The sequence below is a fragment of the Rhinolophus ferrumequinum genome, chromosome 6 (assembly GCF_004115265.2).
Source record: "Rhinolophus ferrumequinum isolate MPI-CBG mRhiFer1 chromosome 6, mRhiFer1_v1.p, whole genome shotgun sequence".
In the NCBI taxonomy this organism is placed as follows: Eukaryota; Metazoa; Chordata; class Mammalia; order Chiroptera; family Rhinolophidae; genus Rhinolophus; species Rhinolophus ferrumequinum.
Window position 1 is genome coordinate 1,436,788 of NC_046289.1, and position 12,889 is coordinate 1,449,676.

The 12,889-nt window shown below is 47.8% G+C and overlaps 2 protein-coding genes across 2 annotated transcripts in view; one reads left to right on the forward strand and one right to left on the reverse strand.

The window, feature by feature from the left end:
* TDRD9 (tudor domain containing 9) overlaps positions 1–12,522 on the reverse strand; it is a 91,039-nt gene extending 78,517 nt beyond the window's left edge. Inside the window, exon 1 of the mRNA XM_033108772.1 lies at positions 12,308–12,522. Coding sequence (XP_032964663.1) covers positions 12,308–12,522 — 215 coding nt within the window. The remainder of the gene's footprint in view (positions 1–12,307) is intronic.
* On the forward strand, positions 1,857–3,601 carry RD3L (RD3 like). The gene is given in 5 exon segments (XM_033108773.1): positions 1,857–1,965; positions 2,120–2,225; positions 2,616–2,839; positions 2,842–2,920; positions 3,281–3,601. Coding segments are annotated over 3 exon segments (540 nt in total). The 5' UTR covers positions 1,857–1,965; positions 2,120–2,225; positions 2,616–2,622; the 3' UTR covers positions 3,525–3,601.
* Positions 12,523–12,889: the final 367 nt, after the last annotated feature.

Genomic DNA, 12,889 nt, shown 5'->3' on the forward strand with positions numbered 1-12,889 from the left:
GCTGGGAGGGTCAGACGTGAGCAAGTCTCGGTGGCAAGACAGGTGCCGCCTAAGACAAGTGTGGGGGGGTGTGTCTTCAAGAAGCTTTGGGCAGCCAGCTCGCTCATCTTTAAACCTTCAAAGGACACCCCCACCCAGACAGGCCTCGCCTCGCCCTCACATCTAACTGGGGGTGGCCTCGAGTGTGCAGAACCCACCGGTGATGTCTGAGCCCCTCCCTGGCCGATTCTATACTGGAATTTGTCCTCCCATAGAAGGTGAGCGCCCTGCAGGGGGCAGGTCTGGCCTGCTCTCTGCTGCGTCCCCATCCCTCACAGGCACCCAGGCCCTCGCAGTCAGCGGACATCGGTCTAGCTGCTGGGTGACTGGGAGCCAGCAGTCACACCCAGTGCAGGACAGAGCAGAACCGAATCAGAAAGGATTTGAAATCAGAGCGAAGAGAGAACAGGAACACAGATGGGTCTCCCGCTAAGTTTAACAGTAGAGAGAACTAAAAGCAGAGCACCGGGGACAGGAGGGCCAAGGAAAAAATGGCGATGTTTTCCCTCAGACAGAAGAAGAAAATCAGCTGGTATCTAAACTGGGCCCTGGGGAAGAGTTACAATGTGGGGACACGGAAAAGAGAAAGACTAAGAGTCCAGGAGATAGAGCCGGTGTGGCCCAAGCTAAAGAAGGGACAGAGGGAGCACGGCAGCTGTCAGGGGCAGTCAGGCCTGGCTAAGACGGACATCCAGGGGCAGGGAGACAGGGGGTCGGGGAGGAAGGGACACTTCGAGACTGCAGAAGGCCTGGAGCAGAAATTCCGTTTAATTCCACACCCGACAACATTCTGAGATCCTTATTACCATTTCAGAGGCCAAAGTGTAAACATTACAGCAGCCCTAAAGGAGGTAATTCCAAGGCAGAAGCGGCGGGGTTCAGCGTAACTTTAGTAGAAAATCTGGCAGGACAGGCCTGTTATGACAAACTTTTCACAGCAGCACACGCCACGTGATGTGAAAACCTAGCTGAAGACAACGAATCCTGACGTCTGGCGTTTTCTACCGTATAAACCCCACCAGCGGCAGGACGACCGTGCGCATCACTCTTTAGCACACACGACACGCAGGTCTGATGGAAACCATGCCTACCCTGCACGGTTCACTTGAAGGGAAGGCAGCAGAAGAAACAAGTCAGCCGCCGTGTAGCCACCTAACCCGGGACTGGAGGGAGAGGCGCTGCCCGCCCCTAGCAGGGCTCACGCCCCTGAACTGAGCGTTAGGCAGGAAAGACCAGGACACATCAGAGCCCGCGCAGGCAGGGAGTGTGGGGCCCCGGCTTCGGCTGCAAAAGAAAACACTGAAATGACTTTCTGTACTGGATTATATGTTCTTCCAGCTCCCTTTTCCTGACCTTAATCTCGTACTGCCTTATCAGTTATCTACTTAAGTGTGTACCATGTCTGTCCTCTAACATTACCACTTGCTTCAACATACAAATGTAACTACTATTTAGAAAAAACCAGAATGAATACAGGATGGAACACTTACTGATATCCCGCACATGACTAATACTGGTATTCCTTGCCCATTTTACTCAATTATAGGGAGAATCTCAGAACGTATATTTTGCAAATAGTCAAGTCTGATCTATTTTTCCTACTTTCATTAGAGGGGACAGTGACCTGGCTTCTAAATGGCCCGAAATCTAAGCTGAAGAATAAAAGCAACATGGTTATTTTTAGAGCTTTACAGGCATAAAAATACAGCACGAAACTGTGACCTCCAGCTACGCACAGAAAGCATCACGCCACGCGACAGCTGCATGTTAGCTGGGAGCTCATCTGTGTGCTCCATTCCTCCGTTCATTACCAGAGGTCTGTCCAAACGCAGTGAGGACCAGAAGCCACAGCTGCCTGCATCTTTTTCACATAGACCGAGTTACAGTCAAAAGGCAGACCATCACATAATTCGTGAAGATTGAACAGTAAGTATTTTTGTCATTTTTCCTGGCTTACCTACAAGGGGAATTAAGAGCACTCTCTCCAAATGAAAACAACACAACCTCACTCCTAACACAGAAAGTTATTTGTTTCAAAATCCGGTTCAGTGGGTAAACAAGGAGTTTCATTCTTCAACAGGGGACACATCCAGGACAACAGGGCACGCCTGAGTCAACGCGCCTCACTGCCCGTTCCCGTAAGCTCTGGCAAACGTCAAGCACCATCGGACCCATCCACTGAACAGGTACGCTTCAACAGTCTCTGTACAAAAGCTACGTCCAAGCATGTCTGCAGAGAGCACCTTCCTATACAGTCACTGTACAGCCTCCTGAGAACTTGTACAGCAAGCGTTAAGTGTTCTTTTCAGAGAGTGTTCAGTCTGCAGGTTATGTCTAACTTTGTGTATTTCATTTCTGCTTAGCTACATAAACGTATTTTCAAAGCTTGGTTCTGGGCACTGACCTAGTTAGAAATTAAAGGACTTTAATCCATGTTCTAATCTTACTTTGACCGATATATGTAATCAGTGAAAAATTCATGCACTTTTCTGGCAAATCTATTGTAAAGAAACAAATATTTTCTCATCAGAACCACAGCATTTTATGCAAATAAACAAGTGACAATATTTCCATAGGATAAAAATGCCGTTTTTCGGATGGATGAAATGGCCAAAGTACGAGTCCTACAAACCCACACAATACTCAGGCTCAGATGTAGTGACAAAAACTCTGCTTCGGGAATTGAAATGGCATCTAAAGGAGCGAGAGAGATTAATACAAGAGATGGAAAATGAAAAACAAGTGAGAAGAACAGGTGTGGATTACAACTGGCTGAGGAGCGACCAGAACCCCCACGTGACCATCCAGCTGCTGAACAAAGACAGCTTGAAGTTCTCTGCTCCCAAGTTCAACCTCGCCAAACGGGATCCGTTCTCAGCAGGTAAAATACCGCCTTCTTGTCCGTGGTGTTTGTATGGTCAAGTCTGAGCTCCTCACATATTCGGACTGGAAACTGTATTCTGTAGGTAAGTTCTGTCATCGTGTGTACCCCACTCCTAGCAACTGCAATCCCTAATGACAGGCCGGACAGAAGTGTCTGTTGAGATCTCACTGGTTAGGAAATGTTTTCTAATCACATTCAAAAGTTCTTTATTAGAAGCATCATGTCAAAGCAATGTGCCGATCTCTCAAAAGGTGGGTCCTACCCCACAATTACATCACACAGGCTGTATTCCGGAGACAAAGGGAGATGGCAAAAGAAATTTTCTGAATTGAATACTCACTGCTGCTGTCCCTCTAGATTTCGAGAAGTTCTAGCAGAAAATGATGTCCTGCCCTGGGAAATAGTCTACATCTTCAAGCAAGTTCTGAAAGAGTCCGTGGGCCACCCCGGGGGCTGTGCGGGCCCCGGGGGAAGCGCCGACAAGGAGGAGATCCCCACTATCTCAAGTTCCGTGGACAGGAGCACGGACGGCAGGCTCCCCAGGCGCCCACCGGCCTCATACAGAACATGGAAGCTGCCGAACTCCCACCCCTCCAGCTAAGCTGCTCTGACCATCTCACATCCGAACTTGAACAGTAACAATAAGAAAAAGTGATACAACTTCACTGTTCTCCTTGTTGCGAGGTCAGAAGTTAAAATCCCTATGTTTTAAACAGTGTTTCTTCTTTTTTAAACCACTCTAAAAACGCAATGTTCCCTAAAAATTAAAACATTTCCTAAATTATTTTGAGAAAACTGTTTGAAGTATTTTCTTATACCTCAAACACATCTCACAGGAACTAAGGCATTTAGTTAGTATGAAATTTGACAAACTGTGTGAAACTGAGACATTAACCTTGACTTTTAGTGTAAAGGAAGTTATGTTCTGAATAAAATCCGTGATGGACATGAGTCTCGTGTTTACTGTAACAGCATCTGCTGCACAGCTGTGCTCTCAGGAGGGAAGGGGAGGATGGCAGGAGAGGAGACGACAGTCCGATGGCAGAGGCAGAGCGGGACTTCGTCCCAACACTCGGATTCGTTTTCAATCTCAACTAACATTAAAGGAAAAAATAAAAACATAGCTCTGTGTTGTATCAGTAAAAAGAGATCAGTAAAAAGAGATCAGTAAAAAGTAACAACATTAGCAGCTGCTACTCTCAAAAAAAAAAAAAACAGTGCTGACATGTAATTTAAACCAATATTATGTGCATTTAAAATATTAAAACATTTACTATACAAATTCAAAATTTCATAATTTCATTAAAGTAGGAACCTTCATTCTTCAGATTTACTTTTATGACAAGTGCTAGACTTTTCACCCTTCTTAAAGGTAAGTCTAAGGGACCTAATGTCTATAGCGTTATTATTTGGAGAGTTGTTGGGGTTTTTTTATCAAAAAAAAAAAAAAAAACTTCAAAATTGGAACTAAATATACACTCAAAAACTGAAAACCTTCTGACTCGCTTTCCCTGCACTTTTGACCAGCGTCTACACCCTTCTGAATGGGTCGATTTGGTCTTAAATCCTAAGCACACACTGAAAGGGGGCAACCGGACGGGGTCTGCTCAGAGGAGGTACATGACAACACAGCCCTAAGTGGATCTAAAACAAGACACCTCTCATTCCTGTTGTCTTTTGTGTTCAGTTTTCATGACGGTTTTTCTCCATGGCTTCCTGAACCACTGTAAGATTTCTTAGATCAGAAACTGTTTGTGGGAGACAGAACTGCCCCCAAAAGCGCACAACAGCTTATCATGAAGTGGGGAGAGAAGAGCAAATGAGTTTCAATACTGTCACCTTACCAGTGAGAACAAAATTTGTGTTTTAGATGGAACTTGGAGTTTGTCTATGAAATGCAGTGCTAGAACGGGCAAGCTCGCCATGTGTGTCAGGAAACACGCACCACGAAGAGGCCCACACATTTCATTCTCCCCAAGGCACCCCCAACAGCCACTAGCAAAAGAAATGACAGAGCCCAGAGCACTGTCCAGAGAGGTCCCCCCACCCCCGTCAGAAAGGAAGAAGGTCGTTCTTTTAAATAAGTCCTATCAAAAGCGTACAGTGCCTGAGGAAGCCGGATGTCACTCCACGGGTCCGGAGTGAGAATGGCCCCCACGCCACTCTGTCGCCCACAGTGCAGCAGACCAATTCTACACCAGACGTTAAAAGAGGGGAAAATACTGCGTTTTGGTATTCTTTCTGAGTTTCTACCTCTCACTTAGTTTTTGGCAATAACCTAATAACCGTATTTCCTGGGACAGCACTGGTGTATGCAATTTAAAACTATAGTTGTTTCTAGAAATTCTACAAACCAAACAGAAGTGTTTAACACAAACAGCTCCCTGAATACTCGTAAGAACAGGTCCACACTTTTAGACATTGCGCCGTTTACAGTACCTAAAGCTGCGGAGTGAGGGTTAAAAATACGAGGAGGGCACCCATGGGGGAGGGGACTCTGATGACAGCGGCAGGCGTGTTTTATAAAGAGAAAGCCTTGGCACAGCAGCTACAAGTTTTCGCTGGAGAACAGTGCGGAGTAAATACATGGACCCGTGAAAGTGTTCTGCGTGCCTGGCACACAGCAAGCTCTGCGAAGGTAGCATGATTACGCATAAGCAGCCCACGTACTCAGTCATATTAGCGTCCCGTCCCCGTGCATGCACCATGCTGAGCACGGGGGGCCAGGGGGGTGCTCATCTAAGGCCATCCCTGACAGTGGGTCACATTCCTCCCATGTGATAGCTGAGCAATGACCTCAGACCTGCTCAGTGGCTTGCCCCGTGTCAAAGACAGCAGATGGCACAGCGGGGTTCACGTCAGTCTCTCAGGCCAACGGATGCCTCCAGTGCAGCTTACCCTCTGTCCCCAGTGCATATCCCAGTTTCCTGCTTGGCACCTTCTCCCACAGGCAACTTCAAATCAACATGCTCAAACCCAGTCACAGAGGTTTGTTTTCTGAAAGGATAAAATTCAAGAAAGGAACAAAGGAATCAAAACAACACACACACACACAAACTAAAAGTGTAACTCTTCAAACATTTCCACTAGGGTTTTCAATCTCAGTCAATGAACACACTACCGGTCCACCCAATTCTACAAGCCAGAAATCTTGGTCTCATTCTGGTCCCCGTGGGATGGCAGAGGAGCAGAAAACACATCACAAGCAAACAAGACTCGGGTAAGTGCTTCAGAGGAAAGAAAGTTGAAATAGAGACTGGGAAAGGTGGTGGGTTGGGGGAGGACTTCTGTAACTATGCAGGTCACAGGAGACCTCTGTAAGGAGCAGACTTTCAACAAGGCCCCCCAGCATGACGAAAGGAGCCAGTCGTGGAAGAAACAGCAGAGGGAGAGGCGGAGAGCACGCACTGGAGGCAGAGGAAGGAGCAGAGCGGGAGCCCCAAGGTGGAAATGAGTTGGGGATCTTCAAGACGCAGGAAAATTGCCACTGTGACCAGAGTGCAAAGAAAGGGCGCAGCAGAGACGAGGCAGGTGCCAGGTGGAGGCACCTGAAGCCATGATACAGAGTCTACATTTCATTTGTGCGGCAATCTATGCCACAAAGTCGCACCTGTGCTCAAAGAACCGTAGGTGTGACGGTTTCCTCAAGGATTTGTTCAATCAGCAAACTGACATCTACCTCACACCAATTCAAGTATTCTTCTAGATGCTCGAATAAATTATTGGGGGCAAGGATGGGGAGCCAGGAGACCACAAACCGAAGGCTTCTGCAATAATCCAGAGATGATGGTGGTTTGTTTAGTCCACGGTGGTGACAGTGTAAACAGTGAGACGCTCTTATTTTGGAAATATTTTACAGTCAGTTGCCAGGATACTAATTTGTTTGCTTGGATTGATTGTATACACATGTGTACACGTACATACACATACCCCCCACACACACCCACTACCTCTTAGGGAAACTGGCTATGGCCAGAGGAGGAAGTCTGATTGCATGATTCAATCGAGGCAGGAATGGATGAGGAAGACAACTCTCATTTCCAGAGGACCCGGCACATTACCAACACTCCATAACGGGGCCTATTAAGGCAGTTCGCTGATCCAAACAGTACCTGAGTCCTTACTACCGCGGTTCCCTAAAAATAAGACCGAGCCAAAAATTAATATAAGACCCGGTATTACATTACATTACATTATATTAGACCCAGTCCTATATTATATTAAAATAAGACCAGGTCTTATATTAACTTTTGCTCCAAAAGACGCATTACAGCTGACTATCTGGCTAGGTCTTATTTTCAGGGAAAGATGGTATATGCCAGGGACTGCACTCAGGGGCGAACTGTACCCTCAAGAAACTTTTCAGTGAAGAAAACAACACGTAAACTAACACCGTGAAAGCACTAAGGGGAGCCGTGCAGGGCACTAAGCAACCGCGGCTCAGTAAAGCGGGCTCTTGCGCTCAGTCGTCCTCTGACCTTCTAGCTGTTCCTTCAGTCCCGTTTGCTCATCCCATCAACCTCTGAAGGTTCAAGAGCTCCAGGCCTGGGTCCTTGGACCTCTTCACTCTCTGCACCCACCCTCCAGGATCTATCTCTCGAGTCTGGGTGATCTCGTCTAACGGGCCCCAAAGCCTTAAAGCCCCAAATATCTAGCTCCAGTCAGACTTCCTTCCTCAACCCCAGGCTGCCCACACTTACTGCTGTCTAACAGGGACTCCAAAGGAACACGCTCACCAGCAGGCTCCTGGTACCCCACAAACCAGCTCCTCCCGCAGTCTTGCCCTCTCAGCGGACGGCAACACCTTCCAGTTGCTCAGCCAGTTAACAGGGGTGCCACCCATGGTTGCATCCTTGCTCACATTCTCTATCTGATCCAGCTACAAAGTCCTTGCCTCTGTCTTAGGAAAATATCCCGAATTCCACCACTGCTACCATCCTGGTCTAAGCCATCGCCCTACCTCCTGCATGACGTATTAGTGAGGGTTCTCCAGATGAAGAGAACAAACAGGGTGTGTCTGTGGGGGTTTGGGGGTGGACAGAGAAAGATAGATGTCAGATACATAGACGTCAGACAGGGATTTCTTTGAAGGCGTCGGCTCCTTTATTTGGATTGGGAAGTCCAAAGCCTGCAGTGTAGGCTGGCAGGCTGAAGACCCAGGGAAGAGCTGCAGTCTGGGTCTAACGAGTGTGCTGGCAGGACTACTTCTTGTTCAGGGGGGTCAATCTCCGTTCTATTCAGGTTTTCAACTGACTGCATGAGGCCCACCCACATTATGGAAGGTAATCTGCTTTACTCAAAACCTACCAATTGAAATGTTAATCTCATTCAAAAATATATCTTCAAAGAATAATATTTGACCACATATCCGGGCATCATGGTACAACCAAGCTGCCACGTCAAGTTGGTATCAGATGGTGTCAGTGGACCCTTCCCTGACCTCGCTGGCTCTGCCCTGGACCCTCTTCAACAGAGTCAACACGGCAGCCATCCTATTAGGCCACACATCCCGGCCACACATGCCGAAGGAAGGCTGGCACTGAGAACACTGGGGGAAAATGCCCAAATGCCTCCGACAGCCACTGAGTTTCTCGTTTCCATATGCCAAGGTGAAGAAACAGGAGTATACAGATAGAAGAAAGCATACTCCACAATCAGCGTAAAGGAGTCAAACACAATACCACGTGGAAAATAAGGGGGAAATCCACAGAATCAGTGAAAATATTACAATTTACGAACTACTCACACGCACTTCACCAGTCCGTTCCAAGAACTTGAACGTCTCATGACAGGAACTCAGCAAGAAATGCACTGTGACCTTGTATTCACCGCAGACACAAGAGCATGTCACAAAACAGTTCTTATCTGAACTATCTATGATACTGCGTGGTTTTTACTCTTTTGAACGCTAGTGGTCACTACCCATACAGCTCATTAAGCTCACTGAACAGCACCTTCACGGACTGGACTCCTGTGACTCAGCGCAAGCTAGTGACTGTCCTTCCCCAAAATGTGTTCACAATGTGATGGCCTACGCTTATAAAGCCTGCCTTCCCATGTCTAAAGCTTTTTCACCAACATCAAAACCCCACGCAAAACTCTCCTTTCTGGAAAGATAGCATTCAGCAAATACTTAAGCTACTGTGCGCCAGGCACTGTGGTTGACACTGGCTTCAGGGGTCAGCTCACCTGAAATCAGTTTCCTGCTGCTACTGTAACAAATCACAAGCTACCTCGCTTTATTACCTTCACACATTGTGTTTTATAAAAATTGAAAGTCTGTGGCAACCTGGTGTCAAGCACATCTATCCACGCCATTTCTCCAACAGGCTCAGAAAATGGTTAGCATTTTTTAGCAATCAAGTCTTTTTAATTAAGGTATGTACACTGTTTTAGACACATGCCTTAGCATACCGAATAGACTACAGTATTGTGTAAACACAACTTTATATGCACTGGGAAACCAAAACTCCATGTGATTGCTTTCTAGGATATGTGCTTTATTGTCACCATTCTGGAACCGAACCCGCAGTATCTGTGAGGTCTGCCTGTACCACAAATTCAGCAATTGAAAACAACAGAAATTGATTATCTCAGTTTCCTTAAGCCCGAAATCCAGGTAAAATCAACTGGGTCCTCTGCTCAGGGTCCCACAAGGCCAAAAACAAGGTGTTAGCAGGGCCGCACTCCGTGTTGGAAGCTCATTCAAGTTGCAAGCCAAATTCAGTTCCGTGAAGTCGTAGCTGCTGGCCCCATTTCCTGTCAGCTGGATCCAGTCTTTGCTCTTCGATGCCCACATTCCTTGTCGTGCTTTCCACGTGGCCTCCTCTAACAGTGACCATCAAGTCCCTCCCCTGTTTCAAATCCTTTTTGAAGGGAGCGTGTGATTCGATAAGGCAGGCAAGCTCCATATTAGGATCTAGAACCTCAATTACATCTGCAAATTCCTGTTTGCCATGTCACAACATCTTTACAGGTTCCAGAGAACAATTTGAGGGTCGTTTCTACCTACTGTGACCGTGTATACATACAGGAAGTTGAGCAAGCCACTCTACCACCCGAGTCTTTCTCTCATCTATACAATCAAGATAACACCATCAATCTCAAAGGGTTGTTTCGCCGAGTAAATAACATAACTGTATTTAAGTGTGCGCCTACTACACACTGGACCCTCTGAGCTTTGCGTGTGCTACGGGGTCTGGATGGCACTTTCACAGAAGTACCACCCAGAGACAGACAAACATCAACATCACTTGCCTGCCACTAGCTAAAGTTACAGAAGTTGAAATGCCTACAGCAGTTTTACCTAAAGTAATTTTACATAGGTTGATTGTGATGATTTTAAAAATGGGATTGTATTTTGTCTTTTTTCATTTCATTACTCTGAAAATTCATTTTTATGGACTTTACAAAAATCTCAGTTCATGAAGGACTGGAAATTTTAAAAACTGGTCCTTAGCAGTTAAAAGGACATTTAAATCTATACTTCTAGTTTCTGACAAGGTTAACAATAATTTACTTCTAATATCACAATGAGTTATTTAAAAGTAATACTGTTCCATCCTCTGCATCTGGGGAGCAAGTGGGGGAGGGGGCTGTATGAAGGGTGGTCTACAGGATCATTCGGCAGAGTAATTCAAGGAAACAAAGTGTACAAAAACAAGAACAAAAGAGCCACTCTAAAGCTGCACAAGGGTCTCTTTGTCCCTTCCTTGCCTCCAAGAAATAAATTTACCAAAGATTCCAAGTTGTACTTGACCCTACAAAGGCTTGAAACCACCCATGAAAACTTGACCCCCGGTCTGAGCCTATCCACTAGATCAGACAGGCCAACAAACAAGAGCAACTTAACAAAATTAAAAAACAAAAACCACTCTCTCAACTGTAAAGGGTGTTGAACTTGGGGTTGGGGGGTCACGCAGTGATGCAGATAGTCCAAGCTGGGAGTGCTTCCACACTGGCCTACTTCAAAGAGGGAGCAAGTGTTTCTACTCACCAGATCTAGTTTTTCTAAAAACACGTGTCCTCGTGCCCTTTTATTTCCACAAAAATCACATGGGCAGATTAATTGACACCAGCTACTTAAGTCAAAGAATAGAGGGAGGAGGCGCATTAACAAATATCCTGGTTGGTATTTACCCAAATGAGCTGAAAACTTCTGACCCCACAAAAACCCGCACTTGGGTGTTTACAGCAGCTCTATTCATAATCGCCAAACCTTGGAACCGACAAACACACTCTTCAGTAGGTGATGGATAAATCAGTTGCGGTCCCTCCAGACGGTGGAATATTATTCAGCACTTAAAGAAAAATGAGCCATCAAGCCATGAAAAGTCATGGAGGAACCTAAATGCATATTACTAGAAAGAAGTCGATCTGAAAAGGCTACATACCACGTAATTCCAACCATAATATTAAAAAGAGCAGTGGTTGCCAGGGAAGGAGGGAGGGAGGCAGGAGGGATGAAGATGTGGAGCACGGAGAAATTTTTAGGGCAGTGAAACTACTCTATGTGATACTGATGGTGGTGGATACGTGCCATTGTACTTTTGTCCAAACTCAGAGACTGTACACCACCAACAGTGAACCCTCATGTGAACTACCCACTTCAGTTAGTAACTATCCACACTGGTTCATGGGTTATAACAATGTCGTGCAGGGTGTCATGCGGGGTCCCGCTCCCCACATAAGAACGCAGGATATGGTGAGGCCAAAAAGGAACACCACGGAGCCATAGGTAGGGGAGTCACACCACTATACTCTCGCTGGCGGCTGGGTTGGAGACACAGGAACCAGGAGCAACACAATTCTCAACCCTCACTGCGCGGCTTGCAGGCTCAGCCACCATCTTCTCGCTAGCTCCCCCTTTTTTTGCTAGCCTAGCCACGGCAGTTATATTAGTGCCCAATGGCTCACTGGTTACAGCTGACGGCCAACTAGCCACAGCTGATGGCCATTTGATCACAGTCGATGGCCATTTACTACCTGAGCCAGCACCTTTCTATGTGAGGCCGAGAGCCGGGAAACTGCTTTTTGGGGCTCTGTCCCCACAAACAAACGTACCACACTAAAGCGAGATGCTAACGGTGACGGAGACCGCTGGGGGAGGAAGGCACCTGGCACTCTGTACTTTCTGCTCCTTGTTCTGTAAACCTAAACTGCTCTAAAAAATAAAGTCCACTCATTAAAAATTCTTTGAAAGTCTGCTTCTGGCATGGAAAGGTTAGCCTGGTGTAGGACACAGGATGGGACTGGTCTGGTGGCCAGCTCGCTTGAGAAGGCCAGGCATCACACGGGCGGCAGGGACCTGCCAGTGGGGGCCAAGTGCCTGTCGTCCAGGACCCGCACCACCCTCAGCCTCGCCGGGCCTCCTACCTCGCAGACGCCGCCGGACGCGCCTCGGCCTGGCCTGGTTCTGGCGCTGGGATGGGCGCCGACGTGGCAGGAACGGCACCCAGGGCCGCACCCCTGAGCTGCGCCTCGTCCCTGGTCGTCTCGGCCAGGAAGGTGGGCGGCAAGCCCAGCAGCTCCACATCGGTCACCGTCTTGCCGATGGTGAACCAGTCATTTATCTGGTCGACTGTGAGCTTACGCAGCATGTTCACAGCGCCGTTTCAGCGCTGCCTCAACGGCCGGGCAGAGCAGCGGGAACTGCCAAAGGCGGGAACGTGACGTCACGACGCAGCGAGGGCGAGGGCGAGGACGCACCCCGCCCCGCTCCAAGCCGTCCAATCAGAGCACGCCAGCGACCTCGGCCTCGTGCCTCCGGCCCCGCCCTGGCGCTAGGCCTGCCGGGAGCGAGGCCCGCCCGCCCCCGCGCCGAGGCCTAGGCTCTCGCGGTTATGGCCGCCTAGAGTTCCAGAGCTCGCTGCGCGGCGCCCAGAGCTGATGTGACCCTCAGAACCCCTCCGCCCTCTAGGTCTGAGGGTTACTACGTGAGTCCTGGAGCTTCACGCCAAGGAAGGA